At 45.1% G+C, this 24,418-nt stretch overlaps 2 protein-coding genes across 2 annotated transcripts; one reads left to right on the forward strand and one right to left on the reverse strand.

Moving 5' to 3' along the window:
• Positions 1 to 930: 930 nt before the first annotated feature.
• Positions 931 to 17,509, reverse strand: NPC2 (NPC intracellular cholesterol transporter 2). Its single transcript, XM_080930300.1, has 4 exons — positions 17,353 to 17,509; positions 10,139 to 10,246; positions 4,605 to 4,777; positions 931 to 1,607 (listed from the first exon to the last, which is right to left on the reverse strand). The coding sequence occupies exons 1-4, from the start codon at positions 17,432 to 17,434 to the stop codon at positions 1,521 to 1,523; spliced, it is 450 nt and encodes a 149-aa protein (XP_080786426.1). The 5' UTR covers positions 17,435 to 17,509; the 3' UTR covers positions 931 to 1,520.
• Positions 17,510 to 17,867: 358 nt separating this feature from the next.
• ISCA2 (iron-sulfur cluster assembly 2) lies at positions 17,868 to 20,838 on the forward strand. Its single transcript, XM_080915470.1, has 4 exons — positions 17,868 to 17,948; positions 18,113 to 18,215; positions 18,331 to 18,446; positions 18,800 to 20,838. The coding sequence occupies exons 1-4, from the start codon at positions 17,878 to 17,880 to the stop codon at positions 18,972 to 18,974; spliced, it is 465 nt and encodes a 154-aa protein (XP_080771596.1). The 5' UTR covers positions 17,868 to 17,877; the 3' UTR covers positions 18,975 to 20,838.
• Positions 20,839 to 24,418: the final 3,580 nt, after the last annotated feature.

The following is a 24,418-nucleotide window of genomic DNA, read 5'->3' on the forward strand; positions in this document are numbered from 1 at the left end:
TATGTCTGAATAGCTCTCCTCAGACTGTCCTTACTCCACTCTGCCTGTGATCCTGCATACTTCAGTTTAGGGGAAGTGTGGGAACACGGGGCTTGGTGGATAAGGAATGCTCAGAATAGCCCATACACCTTGTAGAAAGTAACTGACAAACCAGGGGGCTACCAAAGTGGGGAAAGTGTCCACTGCAGGGACAAAGCACTTGTCTAGCCAAGTGTGAGGATCATGCCTGACCACCAAGCCCCCTGCACCACAAAATCAATGTCTACCTGCAGAGCCCCAGGTATGAGGCCCAGCATGGCGTGCCTGGGACCATAACGTGATCTCTCTTGAGTGCCAGTCAGAGGACCAAGTATGGACCCCAGTTATGCTGTAAGTCTGTCTTTCCCATCTCTGCCTGTGTTGCGGTGTTCACAGGACTACACCCAGTGACTTGTACACTTCATGTGCACTGAACATGCTTGAATTCCCCCCAGCTTTGTGTGATCCAAACAGCTAAGGTCCCAAAGGCCAGAGGCTTGTCCCACAATGGCCCAGTAAGATTCCTGTTTCAGGACAGGATCACCCGAGCCCTACTGTGAGCATGCCCATGGGGGAAGCCCAGGATGTCCCTTTAATGTCTGCTGAAAGAGAGATCAAGGCTGTGCATGAATAGCCCTTCACTCATCTTAGAGCTAGCATCAAATAAAGCCCCACGGTAACAAACAAACAAACAAAAAAAAAAAAAAAAAAAAAAAGGAAATGTCTATGAGTTGTGTCTTCTCTAGAGCTTTGGAACTGGGTGCCTGCCTGCTGTGGACCTAGGAGACTGCCATCTGGAAGAAGTAGGCGACCAGACTGAACACAAACAAAAGAGTGGCAAGTTAGAATTCATGGGGAAGTTCAATCTCACGTGCAGAGAGAGGATACAGTTAAAAAACAAAACCAAGCACCTGCAACCAAGTATCGGCTTTAATGAAAACTACCAAAGAACAAGGGCTAACCACAAAGCAGCAGCTGTTCACTTTCCTCAGCCGGTCTCTGGACACCGTGGAGAGTTAGTCACTACTGTTGAAGCCAGGGGGCTAAGGGCACTATGGAGACTCATCAAACCGATAAGCCAGGCGCTCGGGACTCAGGAGGCACTTAGAAACAGAAGAGGTAATACTCCCGGCCAGCCAGAGGACTCTGGGAAGCCATCCTTCACAGTGGATGACAAGCTATCAAATTATCTGACGTCCCAAAGCATCCCAGTTCCATCCTGTCTGGTGGAACCTGCCGACTGCAATCCAACCAAACAGCCACAGACACTAATCTGATCTCTCCAGTCTCCCGTTTCCCTCCCGAAGCCTCCACAAAGGCTCAGGGGGTGATGGCTCTGAGCTCTCAATAGTAGGGTTGTGGTACATTTTTGGAAGTTGAAAGGCGTAAAACAATATTCTTGAAATTCTGCTCATCTTATGGCACTGACTCAATTTCAGGTCTGATTTCTCTCTTGCCCTCCCTCTGTCCGTGGCCGCTCACCCCACACAGACACAGGGCGCCTAGCTTGTGATCTCCACTGGGATCTCCCAGCAGAAGAGGTTTTCCTTTTTGTCATCTTGAAGTTTCCATTCCACCACCAGTTTTATCTGAAAAAAAAAAAAAGACAAGGAATTGGGAAAAATGAAACTGGAATTGATCTTTTTTATCCATAATTGGCTTAAGTGTATATCTTCAATTCAATTCTTTCTTTTTAAGTCCTATCATTTTGAAGCCAGAACAGGAAAGCCTGTGAGCCCCATCATCCAACCTATTCCAGTTTATGAATGTAATCTTTCAAGTGTAATATTTCTTTTCTCCTCTTTCCTGCTTACATTAAAAAAAAAAACCACTTTCATGTGTATGCTTGTCTGAATTTATGTATGTGCCCTGTGTCCCTGATACCCAGAGGGCAGAAAAGGCATCAGATTTCCTGGTACTGGAAACAGTTGTGAGCTGCCTCTTGGGGCTGGGAATTGAACCCTGGTCCTCTGCAGCTAGTGCTCTTCACCACTGAGCCACCTCTATAGCTCCTCTTGTCTGTTTTCCTTTTAAAACAGTCTTGTTAGCTAACCTGGAATAGCCTTGGATTTACTATGTGAATTTACTATGGCCTTACATTTGTGGTACTTCCCCTACTCCAGCTTCCTGAAAACTGGGATTCTAGGTAGACCACCACAACTGATTATCAAATGTAATTCGAAAATCTTTCTCTTCTCTTTCCTTTTTCTTTTCTTCCATTTGTTGAAGCAAAGTTTTTGTTACACAGCTTTAGCTGACCTAGAACTTGCTATGTAGCTCAGCCTGGTCTCTAACTTCTGGTCCTCCTGTCTCTGCTCTGAGTGCTGATATTACAGTGTACGTTACTGGGTTTCACTCTTAGGCCAGAGGCATATAAATAGAGTCTTATAAGAATGATGATTTTAAATTTAAATAGTCTCTCTTATTTGGCAAACCCTGTAGATGTTTCCACTTGAACTGTGAGAACAGAAAGTAAAAGCTTAGATTCCTTGGTGTAAGAAAAATTTCTTGTTAGCTATTAATGGAAATGGCTAGGTATAAGGCTAGTCCAAAGCAGCGCTCCTCAGCTTGTGGGTCGCGACCCCTTTGGGAAGTTGTATGACTCTTTCACAGAGGTCACCCAAGACCACTGGATAACACAAATATTTATTTATATTTTGATGATTCATAACAGCAGCATAATTACAGTTACGAAGTAGCAACGAAAATAATTTTCTGATTGGGGTCACCACAACATGAGGAACTGTATTTTTTTTTCTTTCCTTCTTTTTTTTTTTTTTTTTTTTTTAAAAAAGACTTAATGAGTCACTAGGACCAGTGTGTGTATGAATAATGTTTTATCAGAAAATATTTAAGAGCACTATGTGCATGCAGTGCCCAAGTAGACCAGAAGAGGGCGCTGAAGCCCCTAGAACTGAAGTTTCAGAGAGCTGTGAGCTGCCACATGGTAGCTGGGAACTAACTTGGGTCCCTAGAAGAGCAGCAAACTCCTAACCGTTGAGCCATTGCTCCAGCCCCCCTCTAACTCTAATTAAGCAACTCTTTAGTTATAGGGAAAAAGCAGTGGCTCTGCTTCCCATCTTCATCATGGTCCTCTCTAACTAGAGCAGTACAGTCCATCCCCCAGAAAAGGGATGGGGGCTGTTCTTCACTAGTTATGGACACTTTTTCACTCAAACTGTCTTCACAATGTAACACTTGAGGGACCAGAACATCCACATTCTTGAAAACTTGGCTTTGTTTTCAAGACTTGTGTATGTTACTGTTTTAGTTGGTGTTTAACAGTTTAGGTTTTTCAAACTAAATACAAAAAGTACCTACTGTGAATCAATCTCTGCATGCTGAGGCTGGGAACTAGCCATCTGCAAACCTTTAGAGTCTCCAACAACCTTAGACCAGTGGTTCCCAACCCTCCTAATGCTGCACCCCTCCCCCTTTTAATTAGATATTTTCTTTACTTACATTTCAAATGTTACCTCTTTCCCAGTTTCCCCTCTGGAATCCCCACTCCCTTCCCCATGCTGCAACCCTTTAACACACATTGTGGTGACCCCCAACCAGAAAATTATTTTTGTTGCTACTTTATAACCCATTATGCTGCCATCAAGAATCATAATGTAAATATATGTGTTTCTGATGGTCTTAGGAGACCCTTGTTAAAGGGTCATTCAATACCCAAAGGGTAGAACCACTGTCTTAAAGATTATTGGCATTTTAGTCCTTTAGAGTACCTGTTAATACTTCTCTTTTCTAGAAAGACTACATCTAGGTTCTCCTTGGCTTCCTTAAAAAAATAAAAAATAAAAAATAATAATGCCTGTCAATATTAGTGATAAGTGTCTATGATTCCAGAATTTGGGAGGTTGAGGCAGGAGGACTGCCTTGAGTTCAAGGCCAACCAACCTGGGCTACCAAGTGAAATCATGTCTTATCACAAACAGTTCTAGAACAAAACGATGAGGTAGCCCTTATTATGGGGAGGGAGGATAGCAATTGCTTAATGTCCTCCATTTTTATCATGATCCCTACCTAGGGGACACCACTCCAGCACCTGTGGAGAGGGAATAGGTAAAGCCAGGCTGTGGGTGGAGGGGTGCATAGCTCCAAGGAACCCTCCTGTGCTGCTGAGGGCTCCTGTTCTTTTGTCCAGACTATGGAGGAAAAACCAGGATCTGGAAGATGCTGTCAAGATAACGTAGACCTTTGGCTATTTGTTCTTGGGCTAAAACCTCTTAACACTGCACAAGCTTTGGATTTAGGAGACTCACCTCTAAGTCTAGGTGCTAAGACTTCTTGATAAACTGGACTTGGACTCGGTGTTAACGTAGTGTCAGAAACTTAAAAATCTCCACTTGTAAGTTAGAAATAATATCACCACTTATACAGAGACCCAGGGAGGTGGTGAGGGCTAGGGCCGTAAAAATGGCACCCTTGGGTTTCTCAAACCCATCTCCTCTCCCTCAGGCCTTTTCAGCTCCACCAGGAATGAGAGGCTCTTTGCCCTAGTCTCTGCTTCTGACACCCTGCCTCAGGAAGTCCGACCCAGCCTCAGGGCCTCCGGTGTCCTCAACCATGGTGTCACTTACAGAAGGGTATTCATTCTTCACCGGCAGCTTATTCAGGTAGCTGTAGACCTTGTCCTTCTGGATGGGGCAGTTGATTCCACACTTACAACCGTCAGGCTCAGGAATAGGGAAGTAGACTGGGACCCCTACCAGGATGCCATGGACCGAGGCGGTGCTGTTCTGGGACTGAGTGCCTAGGAAGACAGGGAGACAGGCAGAACACAGTTGTTTATCTGTGAATTCTGAGTCAAGTCGTCAGATGCTGGAATGGCTACTCCAGCAGATCAGAGCCCCCTAACTATGGTGTCCCCATCCCCATGTGTCACATTTAGCACCTAGCCCTATGCACACGGTGAAAGAAGCTGGTCTCTTTCCTTGCTCTCCATCAAAGGAATCAGGCAACTGGGACAAATAACCTTATCTCCCAGGACCACTGACTTCTGTCAGAGTGTTTTAAATACCATGGTCTAGCACAGCAGTGGCAGGTAATCCTTTAGATACCATGTAAGATTAAAAAAGAAGTTCATCTCTCTAGCCTCCACACTGCAAGATAAACAGAAGGGATAAAAGGATTATTAGATTAGGGCAGCCAGTTATTACAATTCTGAGGCAGGACTGAAGGTGTTCTAAAGAGACCACTGTGCTCCTCGCTGACTATCAGGCTATCACAGTGTGCCCCAAGGAACTGGAATTCCCCCTGGAATTCCACGACAGAGGAAGGGGAAAAGCTGGAGCCCTGGTATCAGCAAAAAAAGAAACTTACCGTGTAGGAAGGTCACTGGGTTCAGACAACTTGGAGATAAGCCAGGAGCTGAGCTAAAGACACATTAACACCCTGACCTCTTGCCTTCTATTTAAGCCTAAGCCTTGTCAGTGACCCGGAAGAGCCTCTGGATTTGTTCCTCTTCCCAGTGTGACCACATTCAGTTTCCATTCTCAGGTTTTTCACTGTCTTTTGAATCAGCATACCGAGGACAAGGCTGAGCCTCCCCTGTCAGGCTGCCAGGGCCTAGACCTGTATCCCCAAATCTCTACTAACATTATACATTGTTAGGGTGTTTTGGAGATCCAGGGTATTAGCTGAATTTCATTTCTTTAGTTTTTAAATAATAATAACTAAATGATATTTAGTCAGTGGGGGAGGGGTCACAGATATGTACAGAGGTCAGAGGACAAGATTCAAGAGTCAGCTTCTGGGGTTCGGCTTTAGGCCATCCTGCTTGGCAACAGGCATTCTTACCTGCCAGGTCATTCCTAGAAACTCTTAATTTCAGTTTGTTAAAGACATGTTTATTCAGCATCACGATTGAACACCTCACGACAACACAGATCAAGAAAACTGTACATTAAACCCTTCACTTGGGGAGGGAGCAATGGAAAGTAAGCTTGGCAGGGAAGAAGACTTGTTGCTTTTCCAGAGGACCAGGGTTCAGTTCTCAGCACCTACATGTTAGCTTACAACCATCCTTAACTCTAGTTCTAGGAGAGCCAACAGCCTGGCTGACCCTTGTGAGCACCAGACACGCATGTACTAAATATACATGCATGCTGATAATAAATAAAAAACCCAAGATATAATAACAATTATGGAACAGAACAAAACAATAATAATAATAACAACAACATTACAAGAATGTGTTACACTTTCCACAGAACAGAAACTAAAAGAGCTTGTTCCAAATAGACACAGACACAGCTCTGAAGTGTCTAAAGCATGTCTTCTCCGCAGTGGCCACCACTGCTGTGTTTTGCTGAGGTCATGACCGTTGTAACCTGTGGCTTCCCTGTCACTTCCCTGGCTGTCCTCTCCTGCTAAGCTTTGTTTCCTGGCAGTAACTAGAACCTTCTGCCACAGGAATGTACTGCTGCCGCTAGAACCAGCACTGGCAGTCTTGTGGTTTAGCTGAGCATCTTTTTAATCACCACAGGAGCCAGAGCTTCTGCCTCCGGAGCTTCCTCCCATCACATTCCCAGCACCTGAAGATAGGTTACGGCAACTATCAAAATTGCCGCTGAGCCCACTGCCTCCAAAATGGCTTCCGAACCCATTACGGCCGACCCCACCGGCACCATACATAGCACCGCTGTCACCACCTCAGAAGTGTTCTCCATACCTAAAACTGCCACTGCACCAAGCCACTTTCCCTACCACCAGCTTAGAATTAGAACAGCCCAGCCTGTTTAAAAATGATTTAGTGTGTGTGGGCTGGAGAGATGGCTTAGGTTAGCAGCACTGACTGCTCTTCCAGAGTTCAATGCCCAGCAACCACGTGGTGGCTCACAGCCATCTGTAATGGGATCAGATTCCCTCCTACGGTGTGTCTGAAGACAGCAACAGTGTAGTCACATACACGAGAAAAAAAAAATAATAAAAGAGCTAATGTGTGTTTGTCTTTTTTTATCCAAAGATCTGAGATAGCTCCTGAGCAGATGGCTGGCTGGCCTGTGAGCCTCAGGGACCAGCCATTTCCACCTTCCTAGTGCTGGGATCACAAGCCTGTTGCCAGGACCACTATTCCTAGCATTTTACATGGACTCTGGAGATGGAACTGAGGTCCTCCTGTTTGTATGATGAAACATAGCCCCCAGCCCTGAATTAAAAAATTTTAGCTGGGCATGCTGGCTCACCCACTCCTTTAACCACAGCACCCAAGAGGCAGCAGCTTGTGGGCCTTGGTTGGTTCAAAGTTGGCTTGGTCTACCTAGTGAGTTCTAGGCCAACAAAGGCTACACAGTGAGACCCTATCTTTAAACGCACACTCACATTTGTTTTTCAAGACAGGATCTCTCTGTAGTCCTGGGGCTGTCCTACTGCTCTCTCTATAGACCAGGCTGGCCTTTGAACTCACAGATCTGCCTGCCTCTGCCTCCTTTAAATGGAATTAAAGGTATTAGTCACTACCACCTGACCTTTTTTTTTTTTTTTTTTTTTTTTTTTTTTTTTTTTAAATAAAGGATATTGCTATTTAGTCTAGGCTAGTTTTGAATTCTGCTTGCTTCATCTCCCAGTGCTGTGCTTTCAGGCATTAACTACTGCACGGGGTTCTGTTTCACTCTTTCTGTCTAGGTTGGGCATGGTGTGTATTCACAGGTGAGTGTGTAAGAAGCTAGAGGAGGACATCCTGAGCCCTGCCTTGTCACCTGACTTTGAGTAGAGTCTCTCACTGTGCTGGCTAGTCTAGTCTATGTCAACTTGACTCGAAAACTAAAGGTATCTGAGAGGAGGGAGCCTGGATATAGAAAATATCTCCGTAAGATCCAGCTGGAAGGCGTGGCTGAGCAAGCCTTGAGGAACAAGCCAGTGAGCAGCACCTCTCCAAGGCCTCTGCATCAGCTCCTGCCTCCAGGTTCCTACCCTGTGTGAGTTCCAGTCTTAACTTCCTGTGGCGATGAACAGCAATGCGGAAGTTTAAACTAAATAAACTCTTTCCTCCCCCAACTTGATTTTTGTCAGGACAATTTATCTTATCGAGAGAAACCCTGACCGAGGCACTCAGTACACCTGGGCTGGGTGCAGTAACCTCTCCAGCCCTCCAGCCTCCACCACTCACAGCACTGAATTACAGGCACGTGTGTGTGGCCACACCCGGCCTCTTATGTAGGTGTTGGGATCTGAACTCAGGTCTTCATGTTTATGCAAGTGCTCTTGCGCACAGAGCTTCTCCCCAGCCTCTGGATTTTTCTTCTTAAACACCAGAGGGGATAAGATATATGAGGAAAGAAAGCAGGGTGCTCATTCTTCACGCTTGGATGCCAGCAGTGCTGAGAACTTTGAGTCCTGCAGAGTTCATGGGATAGTAAGGCTTCAAGGCTGCAGCTCTCTCCAGAAATAAGCATTTTTACAGTGGTCTAGGTTCTTTAATTTTTTTTTAAATAAATTATCTTCGTTCATATTTATGTGTCTGTATGTATGCACACACACGTGGGTGCCTGTGCAAGCCAGGGGAGGGCACTGGATCCCCTGGAGCTGGAGTTGCAGGTGGTTTTGGGTGTTTGCCATGTGGGTGCTGGAAATCCAATTGAGGTCCTCTTCAAGAGCAGCAAGCTCTCTCAACTGCTGAGCCATTTCTCTGAAGTGCAACACCTCCCCACGCCCTGGTGGGCATGTCTTGAGTGTGACACAATGTGGTGATCAGAGAATCACTTGAAGGAATCAGTTCTTTCCTTTTACTCTCTGGTTCCAGGGATTGAACTTAAGCCATCCAGCTTGATGACAAGCGCCTTTACCCACAGAGCCACTTCACACATGCCCTTTCTCTTGAGATAAGGCTGCAGTTTTCAACCTGTGGGACTTGACCCTTTGAGGGGGGATTGAATGACCCTTCACAGGGGTCCCATACACATCCCACAGATATTCACATCGTGATTCATAACATAATAATTACAGTTATGAAGTAGCAACAAAAGCAATTTTGTTGTGGCTAGGGGTCACCACAACATGAGGGTCTGTATTAAAGGGTCAGAGCATTAGGAAGGCTGAGAACCACTGAGAAAAGCTCTCTACTTAGCTTCGTCTAGCCTAGAATTACCTAGAGTGTGAGGCTGCTCAGGATTCTTCCCCCACAGCCTGGCCAGACTGAATGTTAGGCAGGAGTTTTGAAGTTTGTAGAATTAAGTTTTTACTAATCATAATGTAAATAACTTCCATCCTTTGGAATGTAATGTAAATAACTTCCTTCCATTGTCAGCTGCTACTCCACTAAGAATCCGATTCGCAGTAAGGAATCCGATGGGCCAAGTAAGGCCAAGTGTCAAGGTGTTTTCTCTAACCTGTGGCTATAGCAGAATCATGCTGTTTGCTTAAAAGGAGTCTGGTAGTCACCGGTGAGACGGACATGGGCACAGCCATAGCAAGGGCCCGATGCCTTAGACCCACGGGAAATTCAAAGCCTTCCTCTGGGTAGTGCACAGATGCTGGAGTATGTGCAAACAGTAGAACCTCCGCTCCCCCTCCCTGATGTTCACAGCTACTCCCTACAGAGACCACCCGAGCAGACTAGCTAACCTCTCCCTGGAAACTCTCTAGGTACCACTCCGTGTGTCTGTCCTTCCTACACCATCCCAGTCAGGTTTCCAGGAACAGGCTGCACTGGACACAGCTGAGCCCAGAACATGAAGGGTGTTTGAAGACACTGTTGTGGCCCGAAGGGTTTCCAGCTGTGAGATGTCACAGGGCCACCCTGGCATCAGAGAGGAGCTCTCAGTTGTTCTGACTCACAGCTAAGGTTGCACATTTCCTGGCTTTGGCGTCATCTTTTTTATGTGCTGTGAAGCTACTACAGGATTTTTCCCTCCTCCCCACATCAGAACTGTAAGCTGAACATGCTTCCTTTCATCAACGTGGTCCTCCAGGTTTCCTTTCAATTTGTGACAAGTAACAGAATTAAGGGACCCAGACTCTGTCCTGTATGAGAACATAGCTTTGTGTATATTGTCAGAAAGAAGGCTGACAAATCCCTTGGCCCCTATGTTCTTATGCTCTTTCCTTTGCCTAACAAAGGAAGATTTATAACGTGGATCAGCACGAACTGGAGGTGGACAGCACATCTACTCACCGCTAGTAAAGGTGACGTTGACACTGTATGACTGGCCTTTGTGTAGCTGACAGGGCTGGGTGGGACACGGGCTCACATTCACCTCCTTTATAATTCCCACCTTAGAGCCTGAAAAAAAGGAGTGAGTGAGTTTCAAAGGGAGGAAAACTACATCCTCTAGCAACCCCCATGCTGCCCGGTGCCTCATGGGAGATATGCAACTCTCTCAATACACTTGAGATGTTTCTGAGGTGCACTCTTTAAGACAATGCACAACTAGAAGCAAGAATCTGAGGCCAGGTAGATGACGCACTAGGTGAAACACTTGTTGCATGGTGTGAGGGCCTGAGTTTGAATCCCCATGAAGCTGGGTATCATAGTGTGCACATGTAATTCCTGTGTACTTACAGAGAGAAGGAGGTAGAGAGGGGAAACCCTGTGAGCTTTCCAGTCAGCTAGCCTGCAGGGTGCAGCCCAGCATAGTAGCAAAGAGATTCTATTTCTAACAAGGCTAAAGGCAAGGACCCAGACCCAAGATTGCCTTCTGAGCCCTACATGTGCACAACCACACACACGTCATACAGCCACCCCATCCCCTCCTTCTCATATACACACAACTTGAGAATCTCAGTACTGCTAAAACCAATCCTATAAACTGAATAAAAAGCTAGTAGATTTTTTTTCTTTTTTTTTGGCAAAGAGAATACCAGTATGTGGGGTACTGCCAGGAAACTTGGTAAGGTTGAGCAGGTTCAGAGACCCCAGCACCCACGTGAGGAGAGCAGGCGTCTCCCTGCTCCCTGCCAAGAGTCCTGGCCTGGAACAGTGACCACACTCCTCACACAGGAATATTGAGTAATGGTCTCAATAGATCAGAACAGAGAGTTCTCCATGCTAAATGAGGCCCAGAGGGCTTAGCCTTTTCTTCCCTTCCCTTCCCTCCTTGGACATTCCTTCCAGTAAAAAGTATTTAATCTCTGCTCCACCCAGAGGAAGTGAACCCATTTTTCACAAAGAACAGTCAATAAACGGTATAGATAAGCTTGGACTGTCTCTCAACAAGAACCACAGTGGGGCTTTGTCTATAGAGCAGCACTAAGTCTCCCTAGGAAGGCCCCTCGGAAGTCCAGGACTTGCTTCCACAGAGCTAAGCTGTCCCTCCCCCCACCCCATCCACCAGGGTTCAAGGTCCTCAGCCTGCAGGGCCCCTCCATTTCCAACTCCTCTGCTAGATTTCCAGTGATGCCTGGGAGTCATAGAACTCCAGCTTCTGCCTCAGCCGGTGCTGTTTCTCACATTTTAGGTTGTGTTTTCCCACCCTCTGAGCATTTTCCACAAACCCAGCACCCAATGACAGCATAGGGTAAAAGTGAAATTCTCACACCCCAGTGGCATGCCAGAATGAGAGATCACATCAATATTTGTCAAATTAAGTACTATGAGACCATTGTCACAAAACACTGTATTAAAAAAAAGAAGAAGAAGAAAAAAAAACACAGGCATGGTGGCTTACACCTTTAATCCCAGCATTTGGGAGGCAGAGGCAGACACATCTCTCTTGTGTGTTCTGGCCAGCCTAGTCTATGAGTACAGAATGAGTTCCAGTACAGCCTGGAATACAGAGAAACACTGTCTGAAAAACCAAACCAAACCAACCAAACAACCAAAATCGGCTCTCTTCTCTATTCTACCAAATAGGTCTTCAGTCTTGGTGGCAACACCTTTATCCACTGAGCCACCATGTAGACTTCTCTCTTGCATTATTATTTTTTAAGACTTATTTATTTTATGTATGTGAGCACACCATCACTGCCTTCAGATGCAGCAGAAGAGGGCATCGGATCCCATTATAGATGGTTGTGAGCCACCATGTGGTTGCTGGGAATTGAACTCAGGACCTCTGGAAGAGCAGTCAGTGCTCTTAACCGCTGAGCCATCTCTCCAGCCCTCTGAGTCCACTTAATAAATGATTTCTTAATAAGAGTCTATAAAAAGAGCCGGCATAGGGGTGCATGCCTTTAATAACAGCACTCCAAAGGCAAAGGCGAGTGGATCTTTATGAGTTCAAGGCCAGCCTAGTCTAGAGGGAATTCCAGGACAGCCAGGCTATACAGAGAGACCCTGTCTCAAGAAAATATAACAATAAAAATATAACCCACAAAAGGACCCCTAGTTTTCCCAGAAAGAGTTTCAGCTGGAAGAGCAGGTGTGGCTATGTTTCCCTTGGTGATAGTAGTCACACATTCAGTTTAAATATTTCATATTTCAGGAGTGGGCCTGGCTCGGTGGCAGAGCACTTACTTCCCTAGCAGAAATCATCAGTTGTATCAGTGGTCTGGGTTAGTCAGTCAAACAGCTTTTTAGGTTGGTGGTACATACAGCCCGCTGACTTATGAGTGAGCCACTTATGGAACTTGAGAGGAACCACCATCTCAACCATCAGTGGAGGAATGGCCCTAAAAGGAGGAAACGGTTCCCTCTACAGTGGGAGGACCCTCCCCTCCCTTAAAGCCAAAGTCCTCCACAGTACTTCCTGTTAGTCACGCTCTCCGAGGGTGCAAGCGGGCAGAATCCATGAGGCTTACTTGCAGTGTCATGGAGTGTTCTGGCTCTCAGTCAAGTCTTGACTAGGTCATTAAACTTCAACTTTTCCCAGAACCAAGCAGAGGAAGGGGAAGACAGCGGTCAAGATCTTATAGTTCCCAAAAATCACTCAGGGCCCCGACTGGGCGAGGTAGTACAGATCAGTCAATACTTGGGCTGCTGAGGCAGGAGAGGCACAGATTGAGACCAGCTTTGTTTCAAACAGATAAATAAATAAGTAAATCAACCAATCTTCGGTCGCAAGCACGGCTGATTCACTCAGCCAAGATGGAAGCAATTCCAGCTACCCCAACTGGCACAGTAACCATTCTAGCAGAAGAGCAGGTATTTTAAAGGGACGTTGTGCTTTAAGACTCGACTGAGGTAATGAACCCTCCTGGCTTTGTGGGGGGAGGTGAAACCTTGGTGCCAGCCAGAGAGACCCACTCCCCAGAAAGTTAGGATAGACAGGAGCTGGCTGCCTTATCATCCCTATCTCGGCCCTCTGCTTAAACATGAGCCTCCTGTCTGTGCCCAAAGACTGACTGACTGGTGGTTCCTTTGTACATTCTTTCCAGTGTGGCCACGTTGAATAAATCTTTTTCAGCTTCTCAATATTACTTGCCCTTAAAATTTTTTTAAAAGGTTTATTTTATATGTGTGAACCTGTTGCCTGTGCACATGGTACCCATGGAGGTCAGAAGAGGGCACTGGATCCCCTAGCACTAGAGTTTTGGATGGATGTAAGCCACCACGAGGGTCCTGGAGACTCTGAGCCTGTGTCCGCTGAAAGAGCAATTTAGGGAAACCACTGAGCCATACCTCTAGCCCCCCCTTACTTCTTTAATGGGCATTAGAGCAGTGTGGCCAAGCCTAGCTTGTAGGGGTGGCCAAAGCCCAGGCTTGTTAACACTCCTTAACAGTTCCAGTTATGGGTACTTGACCCTAGATTTCTTTTCCTGTCCAGCAAAATTACTAAGCTAAGGGCTGCACAGTGGCTAGAAATAATATACTTGTAAATACTGCTTATGTTAATAAAATACCGGTCAGTAAAAAAGAAAAGATAATTCAAGCCCCTGACAGGGTAGGTTAATGATACTATAACTAAGGCTCATCACCTGGGTTAGAAGTCTTGCCATCCCAACTTCCCACTGTATAGCCTCAAGGCAAGATACTTAACCTCTGGGGCTGCCCTTAGGTGGTGAGCCAGCAGAACTACAGATGTTAGATATTGATCTGGAACAAAGTGGTGCTATTGAAGCCATTGATTATAATTACCATCACACCTGGACTCAGTCCATGAACTCAAACAGCTGCTCCTGGGTGGGTAAGCAAGGCCCTCCTCTCTTACCAAAGCTAAGCCTCTCCTTAAATAATGTTTGCAACCTACAGAACGGACTCTTGCGGTCTTGAAAGAACGAAGACTAGAAAGTAGGCAGATCACAAGCTGAGACCACATTGCCTGCTATGTAGTTACCAGGTTAGCTCAGAACCCCGTAGGTAGAACTTGAAAAGATAAAATGAATGCACTTGACCTACAGGGCTTGCCCTCAGGCTGGAAGGCACTCCTCAAATCCCCTCTGAGGCCACAAAACTAGTCTACGGAGGCCCAAAAACAAGGCTTCACAATCCCCATCTCCCAGCTTGCCTACACATAGGACACCCCCTTCAGCACCCTCTGCAAGAGAGAAGCATAGTCTTCTTACATTCAGTGTCCAGCTCCACCTGCTTCTTCAAAGCTGGGTCACGTGATCTCACAGGATCCAAGGAGAGGGTACTTTTGTGCAGGGTTTTTTCCTGCCCCCTGACAAGAGGTTCCCGGACTTCAAATGTCAATAGAACACACTCCTCAGTTCCCACTGCAAACATTGCATAAGTAGTTCACTTGCTTCTAGTTTTTAATTGAGGTGATTCCAGCCCAGAAGGTCAATCCCATTCCAGGAGAAGGTGAGCGTAGAATGGAATGCAAACTCTTTCATCTTGGTTGCCAACATTTTTACATTGCACTTTCTAATTCAAACACACACACACACACACACACACACACACACACTTCCTTTAAGTTCTTTCTAGGCCTGAGAGCTGACTCAGCAATTAAAGGTACTCACTACCAAGGCTGAGACCCTGAGTTCAATTCCCTGGGGAGAACCGACTTCTGAAAGTTGCCCTCTGACCTCCACATGTATGTCGCACACATGTGGGTCCTCCTACATACATACACACAAATGAATGAATGAATGAATAAATAAATAAATAAATAAATGCAACATGAAAATACAAGTTCTTCCAAGGTGTAACCTGCCCAAATTAAAAAAAAAGGGGGGGGGGGGCTGGAGAGATGGCTCAGTGGTTAAGAGCACTGACTATTCTTCCAGAGGTCCTGAGTTCAATTCCCAGCAACCACATGGTGGCTCACAACCATCTTTAAAAGATCTGATGCTCTTTTCTGGTGTGTCTGTAGACAGCTGCAGTGTACTCATATAAACAAACAAAGAAATAAATAAATCTTTAAAAAAAAAGCCAGGCACGGTCCGTGAACACTCCCTAAGTAGAGGCAGGCAAATCTTTTGTGAGTAGAGCCCCGGTCTACCTACAAAGGTGTCTCAAAACAAACAAACAACACCATCACCAAAATAATGAAGTCCAGCAGGGAAGTGTGGGGGGAGGGTTAATCTCACCACTTAAGAGGCAGAGGAAGGCAGATCTCTGAGTTCAAGGCTGCCTGGTTCACACAGAGTTCCAGGACAACTAGGGCTCTGTTGCACAGAAAAACCCTGTCTCCAAAAAAAAAAAAAAAAAAGAAAAGAAAAAAAAAGAAAAAGAAAAAGAAAAAAAAGTCCAAGTGGCTCCTAGAGACTTATCAACTTACTCCTGTTTATCAGCTGTAGGACCTTAAGAAGTTAGTCTATGCGCTTTAGTTTCCTTTCTGTAAAACAGATGGTGAAGAAGTTAATAAAATTAATACAGTACCTTCATCCAAGTCTTGGTCCTCAGTTTAACAAAGTAGGGGTAGTGGGGATATCCCTGTGGATAAAGCACTTGCCTTGCAAACAGAAAACCTGAGTTCAATTCCCAGAAGCCACATAAAAATGGCACTTGTGGTGGCACACACATGTATCCCTGACCCTGGGAGAGGTGGGCACAGAAGGAACACAGGGACTCTGGGGTTAGCCAGTCCAGCCTATCCAGAGAGTCCCCCACCAGGCAGACCATGTCTCAAAAGACGTGGGTGGTGTTCTTGAGGATGACATTTAAGAGGTTGTGCTCTGGCTGCCACATGCTTGGGTACACATGAATACACACACATTAAAAATAAAATACAAATGTAAGAAGTTTAACAGAGGGAAAAACAGGTACTTCAAAGAAACAGCCACTCTGAGCTATTCTGTTCAGTTTAGTGAAACGGCATCTGTAAACTATTAAAAGGCAGGGGTCCTTATTTAATCCAGTTCCACAGGCCCACCTTTGCTTTTGCTTCAACAGAACTTTTAATAACATATTAGAGGCAGTATTAATTTCCTTCTTTCCTCTTTTAGTAAGTATTTATTGATTAGTTACTGGATACTGGCTACAAAGAAGCATACTTAAACTAGTCCCTCATTCAGTTGTGTGACTACAGAAGGCTTACTTTAATCCACCTCCCACCCCCACCCTACTTCCTTAATTAGGGTTCTGTGTGTGTGTGCGCGCGCGCGCACGCGTCAGTGCCTGGGAGTGCAGGTACCTGAGAAGGCCAGAGACATTGGAATCCCCAGAGTTGGGCTACAAGCAGTAGTGAACCACCTGATGTGGGTGCTGGGAACTGAACTCTAGTCCTCCAGGATAGCAGGTGCTTTTAACCACTAAGCCATCTCTCCAGTCCTAATAACTCTTTAATTCAATGCTTCGTTATGATCCATTTCCCCCTGCTCAGAGATTTTACAAAATCAGTTTGTCTTTCACCCATCCCTGCCGGCTTTCCACCCTACCCCCACCCCGTCCCCTGCATTGCTCCCGCAATTAATTATACAGACTTGACTGGATGAACTCAGGATCCGTGTCTCCTATAAAATTCGCATTTCTAGTGACCTCTTATGACGCCTCCCTCCCAATGCTACCCCTGGACTCTTCGCTGGAAAACATAATAGAGAGAGGCTGCCTCAGACCCCTCCCAACCAAAGAGAAAACTTCAAACAAACAAAGGGGGATAGGCTAGTGAAGATACAAGGCGGAAATCAAAAGAAGTTCTGTGCCTATTCCCTCAATCTGCGTTGAATGCAGTCTCGCTGTCTACCCTGTTGTTTTATTTTTGCTTTTATGAGCTATTTTTCCAGACAGGGCTCAATAAGCTCAGGCTAGCCTTGAATTCACAATCTCTTCCGTCCATTGGAATCTCCAAGATCTCGAGCGCTGCAAATACATGCCCGCTGGATGTTCACGCAAGAAACTTTAGACAACTTCAGCACAAGGTTCGCCTGGAGAGTGTTTGAGATTACCCCAAAACGCGAATTGCAAGGAGAGACAAAGTTGTGCGGAGGGGCTAAGTTTCATCAAGGCTAGTACCTGCGGCCTCAATTAGTCCATTCCACCCGGGGTCCGCGGCCAAACATCCGCGTTCTAGGAACCCGCCCAATCCAGCCCCGCGGGTCTCCTCGAGTGGGCTCAATGCTCACCGCAGTCCTTGAAGTGCAGGGGCTCGGCCTGGGTGGCGGCGACCAGCGCCAGCAGCAGGATCGTGGCGGTCAGGAAGCGCATCGTGGGTATGAGAGCTTCACAATCTAGGAAGGAAAAGCAGACGGGGCGATCACAAGATAAACTCGTCCGGGCTGACGGAGGGTGGAGCAGAGTCAGGCCACTTGTGACCAGTAACCAGCGAAGGCCCGCCCGCGCCCCGCCCCGGGCTCCTCGGCCGCCTGGCCTACAGCTTCCCCTTTATCTCCGCCCATCTCTTCAGCTCCCAGGCAGGGCCTGCAGAGAACCGGCTCTTCTTTGGGCTCGCCCCGTTCTATTGGTACCGCCCCGCTTCGGCAAGTGGAAGCATTCTCTGCCAATCAAAGCCCTCTTGTCTCGTTATATCCAATAGGCACACGTGAGGGCGGAGACTCTCTGCCACCCCGCCCCTGTCGTCTCCCCTCCTCCTGAAGTCTAGGCTAAGGCGGGGATTTGGACCATGTTAGGGGCGGAGCTTTCGTAGTAAGATGGCCGCCGCCAGGGCCCTGTCCCTAACTGCCGAGGCGTTTGGGACTGTCATTCCTAGGCGCCGGGGAAGGTACCATGGGTGGAATGTCACTTAGGTAGGGTTTTGGATAGACGCGGGAGGCGAAGACTTGGCAGTTCAGATGAAGGTGTCGACAGATTTGGGTACGAGGCGACCGTAGAGGGTCATCAGGTGTCACTTCGTTTCCCGGCTCATCTTACTTCGTCTTATCGCAGGCTCCTCGCCATCTTTCCCAGGCTTTTGACCCGCTGGGAAACAACATCCTCCATTCCAGAGGCTGGCGAGGGACAGATCCGCCTCACAGACAGCTGCGTCCAGGTAGGAGGCCGGACGCGGGGCGGCGGTGCCCAGGAGGACCCTAGAAGAGGTCCCATTCACCCGCCCCGTTATCTCCAGTTGCTTGGCATTCTTGATCCTCTTTCCTAAATTTCAGAGGCTTCTGGAAATCACCGAAGGGTCAGAATTCCTCAGGCTGCAAGTAGAGGGAGGTGGATGCTCCGGATTCCAATACAAATTTTCACTGGATACAGTTATTAACCCCGACGACAGGCAAGGAGGACGGATGGGTCGCGCTAGAGGCTTTATTAGAGGATAAAACTCACCCCAGTTTAAGATGCGCTTTTATTCCAAACTACCAAGCGTCTAAGTATGCTTACCTCCACCTCCCCATACAACATTGGGTAGTCAGATGAGAAAGGCTGGAGTAGTTTCAGATAAGCCCTTAAATAGTCCTTCTGTTTTTTTACGTTGAATCTTTCTGCTTCAGATACAGTCCGCAACTGCTAGAAGTCCTAAGCAATATTCCATGTGTTGGAGAACAGGATGTACACCTATGGGCTCAGGGTGTTGTGTTCTTGGTGTTTGTAATACCTGTCATTAATGCTGTGCTCTTGTCTTTTCAGGGTATTTGAACAGGGTGGGGCAAGAGTGGTGGTTGACTCTGCTAGCTTGGCCTTCGTTAAGGGGGCCCAGGTGGACTTCAGCCAAGAACTAATCCGAAGCTCTTTCCAAGTGCTGAATAATCCTCAAGCCCAGCAAGGCTGCTCCTGTGGGTCCTCCTTCTCTATCAAAATCTGACACAGTAACAGATGACCCTGGGATTGCCACCACTGTATTAGTATGAAAAACCTGGGAATAGTAGAATTCTAGAGGTTTCTTTCTCATCATGTCCCACTCTCATTTTATTTAATTTAATCCAGGAGTGTCTTATTTTTACCACTACTAATTATGGAATGTGAAGCTTTTATTCTTGGCCAAAATACTCTCCCCTCCCCCAGTACAATGTTAAGGCCAAATTCAAATGCTGTAACCTCAATCTTAATCACTGGTTGTAACCCAGTATAATTTGTAGGACCTTTAGAACCCCAAAATTTGGAGTTAACTTCAGAATCATTTATATATGTGTGTATAGCTATATATAAAGCATCATCATAAACTAAGATCTTACCGTGTTTTTAATCAAGATCACAGTTTGGGTAGCTTGAATACCAGAATTGAGGCCAAAATTGATTAGAAAGGCAAACAAAATACTATCTGCTGTCACTTTTTCTTTTTCTTTCTTCCTTCTTTCCTTCTTTTCTTCTTCCTTCTTCCCTCCTTTCTTCCTTCTTTCCTTCTTTTTTCCTTCCTGTCTTCCTTCTTTCCTTCTTTTTTCCTTCCTTTCTTCCTTCTTTCTTTCCTTCCTTCTTTCTTCTTTCTTTCAACAGGGTTTTATAGGTAGTACTGGTTTCAGATTCTCAATTTTCCTGCCTCAGCCTCTTTATGCTAGAACTACAGACATATTACTGCCAGGCCTGGGTCGTTCCTTTTTCTTCTTTTTCTTCTCCTCCTCCTTTTTTTGTGATTGCATGCCCTCTACTTCCCCAGGATTGGACACCTAGGGCTAGGGCATTGTAGCTGCTGGATAAACACTCTGGCACAGTGGTTCTCAACCTGTGGGTCGATACCCCCACAGAGGTCCCATATCAGATATTTACATTATGATTCATAATAGCAAAATCAGCAACAAAAGTAATTCTTTGGTAGGTGTCATCACAACATAAGGAACTGTTTAAAAGGTCTTTAGAAAAGTTGAGAACCCCTGTTCCAGCACTTAAATTATATTCAACTGTTTTGCTTTCTATTTGGAGACAGGGTCTCACAAAATTTTCCTGGCTGGCCTTGAACTTTCAATCCTCTAGTCTTGGTACCCAATTAGTTGTGATGACAGGCTTGTGCCAGCAGTCCAGTTGTATTGTACGTTTCTTGAATGTTAGGGTTTTAGCCATGTGTCTTATGAAGCCCATTTCCGCTTGCAATATTATAGGGAAATATATTTTATTGTCATGCTCATGAATCTACTAGGTTTTATAAAATCAAGAGACACCCCCCCCCCAAAAAAAAAACCAAAAACAACAACAAAACAAGTTTGGCTAAACCCTTCTTGATATCTGAATTATTTAAAAAGTAGCTTTTCTACTCCATACCCATAAAGATGCTTCAAGATTCTATGACCATTTAGTAACTGAATCTACTACCTTATATAAACTGTCTTTGGCATTCTGCATAGGGGAAGTGGTTCTTTCATTACTCGTAGATAATAGAAGGGACTTGTTTTTAATGCAGTGTTCTGCCTGCATGAATGACTGCAGACCTGAAGAGACAACATCTCACTATACGTGGTTCTCAGCCACCATGTGGTGGATGGGAATTGAACTTGGGACCTCTGGAAGAGCAGCCACTTCCCTTAACCCCTGAGCCATCTCTCCATCCCCCTAGAAGGGACTTTTTAAAGAGTGGATTAAAATATAAAGACCAGTAAAATTCGTATTTCAGATACATAAGTAATTTATCTGTATCTTGAAGACATTTGTTTGCTGATCCTTCAATCCTTCAATGCAAGTCACTGGTCATTAAAAGGTTTTTTTTTTTTTTTAATAGAACATCAAAAAGTAACTTAATTAACTGCCTATATAAACAAACAAATAAAACATATCTACTATAAACTGACAGTAACCTGATAGCATGCAAGTACTTCAGGCTGGAGAATGTTTGTTCTTGATAAGCTATATTTGCTGAGTTCTTATAACATTTGATTCCAAAGTATGTGGATTGCCTTGGCAGGATTAAAAAAGCAAAATATAACGGCAGTTTAAACAATGGCACTAATTTATAACAATCTATTCTGGGTTAGTCTGTCTCTCTGTATCTTTGTGTGTGTGTGTGTGTGTGTGTGTGTGTGTGTGTGTGTGTGTATGTGTGTCTGTGTTTATACTTTTGTGTATAGGCACAAAAGTCAAAGTCTTTAGGAAGCAGCCAGTGTGTATATACATTTGAAGATCAAGGGGTAAATTTTCACCTTGAAAAATGTCATTAAAGGGGCTGGCCAAAGAGATGGCACTTGCTGCTGGCCCAGCAATGGTGACACATGCCTTGGTAGCCAGAGGCAGGTAGATTGAGTTAAAGGACAGCCAAGGCCACACAGAGAGACCCTGTTATAGAAAAAAAAAGAATGCTTGCTGCTCTTGCAGATGACCTAGGTTTGAGTTTCAGAACATACAACCATTTGTAACCCCAGGCCCAGGGGATCTGACACCCTCGTCTGGTCTCCTCTGGCACTAGGCACACACCATGGTATATAGATATACACATAGACAAAACATCCATATACACAAAATAAAAAAAAAATCTTTAAAACCAAAGAATAATGTTCAGTTCATCACAAATCAGTCTCAAGAGCAGCATGTTTCCAAAACTGCATTTCTTTACAAGTCAACATTAGACAGGCAACAACTACAGAAACTGTCAAGATGAGTTCCAAATTACCCTGTGCTCCAAATCACTCTGTTGCTCATGGGCATCCCAGAGTTATTTTAAGTCTCTCCTTTTAATCTTGGGGCACTAAGAACATCTTGCTTTAATTCTTCCTATTTCCATTTTTATCTTCATAATTGGCACAGTTCCTCTTGGCAAGCTTCCAATTGTCCCCAACAAAGTGTCTTAGATACATCAAGTCCCACCATGTCATCTTGATAATTCTGCCTTGTTCTTCTTGCTCAACTATGTTGACTTCTCAGCCTCAGGATTGGACCCCTAAATGATTCTCATCCATAGAAAAGATCTCTATATAACAAGAAGTTCTGTTCTACAATGAAGCTCTCCTCAAGTGCTGGCAAGCCCGAACCTGGCGTTCTTCACTGAGGATGTTTCTTGTCTCCTGGGTTCAAGCTGAGTCCTCTTTGCATGAACTCTGTGCACTGTAGACTATTGGGTAACTTGGTTTTGCACTCAGAAGCCATGTTGGCCACAGAACTTGCCATGAGCCCCACTCCACATAAGAAAAGCTTTAAAAAGCACAAATTCTAATAATTTTTAAGGTACTAAAGTATGACACTTAAATGGGCTAACAGAACTCTCATACAATTATATTTGTATATTTGTATAACAGTCCAGAACTGTTTGGACACCACAGGCACAACAGGTAACTGTTGATATTTAGTGGGGAAAGGACAGGCAGGTGGACTCTGGAAGAGTAACTAGTTAAATTTATCTTTTGCTTGACATCCTAGAAGTAGCAAAGAGCTGGCTCAGGGGTAAAAAGTATATACTGTTTTCAGAGAGGACTTAAATTCCATTCCTAGTACAGCTGTCAGGATGCTTATAAGCCTATACCTCCACCTCCAGGGAACCAGACAGTTTCCTCTGGCCTCCAAGGTCACATTGCACTCAGTGGGTATTACCCCCCCCCCCACAACCACACAATTAAAAAGTCTTTAGTCAAACACGGTGGCATACATCTTTAAACCCAGCACTCAGGAGACAGAGACAGGTGGATCTCTGTGAGTTGAAGGCCAGCCAGTGTTATAGTAAGACCCTGTCTCAAACCAAACAAAAGTTCATTACAGCAAAAGTTTGCATTTATGTACTAGATAGGAGTTAATGTCATCTAGTAAGACAATTTGCCAAAGAAAATGGAAATAGAGATCGGAATCAGAAACTACAGAACCTTACATTTTTAATGTGGGGAAATCTAGGACTCAGAAGCAAGCCTATCACATGCTTAGAGGACAGGAGGAGAGATTCCTCACCTAACCTCGGAAGGAGGGAGATGCTGCACAGAACCATTTGCATATTACTAAGACTGAAATTCAGTGATCATAGCTAGGCCTAATAAGATTTTCAGTTCAGACTACTAACAGCCTTTTATTATTCTTAAAAGAGATTTTGCTACATACTAAATGTTACAACCTATTACTGTTGCTGGGTAGAGATGGCACATGCTTTTAATCCCAGAGCTCAGGATGCAGAGGCAATTGGATCTGTAGGCCAGTCTTGTCTACAGAGTGAATTCCAGAACAGAGAAGCCCTGTCTCAAAACCCATAAACAAACAAATATTATGTGTACAGGTGTTTGTATGCGTCTGTGTTTGTGTTCTATATATGTGTAGCGCCTGTGAAAACCAAATGCCCTGAGATTGGTGTTAACAGTTGTGAGCCGCCATGTGGGCTCTGGGAATCAAACCCCAATCCTCTGGAAGAGCAACTGATGCTCTTAACCACCTCTCCAGCCCCTAGAGCCTACTCTTACAGAATATTTTTGTGGGTTATTGATGTGGTGTTCTTAAGATTCCAAAGCGTCAACAGAATAGCTTTTGTTGCTAAGTATATCTTTTACTAAATTGCAGGGACCAAGCAGGAAAGAAGGTCCCTTAGAATGCAGTTGCCTCTTGGTAATGGGAAAATGGATTCTGTGTTTAGGAAGACAGGATGGAGAAAAACAAGAGCAGTGTTTCTTGTTATGTGAGGATTGTTTTTATGGAACAATGTCTTTCAGGAAACTTGATCCTAGAGGTGGGGGACACCTCATGAGGCAACTATAGTGTAAGAAGTCTCCTGAGTGATTTTTACCTGTGGTATGACAGATCGATAGTAACAAGGGGACACTGGGCTTTTGGCATAGACTAACAGCATTCTAGGGGTTTCTCTTTTATTTGTTTTGTTTTGTTTTTCTAAACAAGGTTTCTTTGTGTAACTGCCCTGGCTGTTTTGGAATTATTATAGGGTTTTCTACAGGTCCTTTCTGACCAAATGCCCTCTTTTTGACAAGCCATGATAGCCATTAGACATTTATGCAAATTTACTCACTGCTAATTCACTTATGGAAACTATGGCCTTCCTGTGGCAATGGAAAGATCTCTCATTCACCTTCTATTCATTTTTTTCCCTTTCATTTCTTAAGACAGTGTCCCAATCAGTCACCCAGGCTGGCCTCAGACTCCTTCTGTAGCTCCAGCAAGCCTTGAAGTTGCAGTCCTTTTAGGAGTAGGTGTGTACCTGTGTGCTCCCAGACCCAACTCACCATTACTTTTTTTTAAAATTAATTTTAGATTTTTATTTTATCATTTGTGTGTGTTATGTGTATCTATGTCGATGTACACTATAGAGTGTGTTAGATCTGGAGAGCTGCCCAACATGGGTACTGGGAACCAAACTCCATTTCTCTGGAAGATCTGTGAAGTTCCTTAACCACTGAACCATCACTC

The sequence above is a fragment of the Micromys minutus genome (genome assembly GCF_963924665.1).
Source record: "Micromys minutus genome assembly, chromosome: 1".
In the NCBI taxonomy this organism is placed as follows: Eukaryota; Metazoa; Chordata; class Mammalia; order Rodentia; family Muridae; genus Micromys; species Micromys minutus.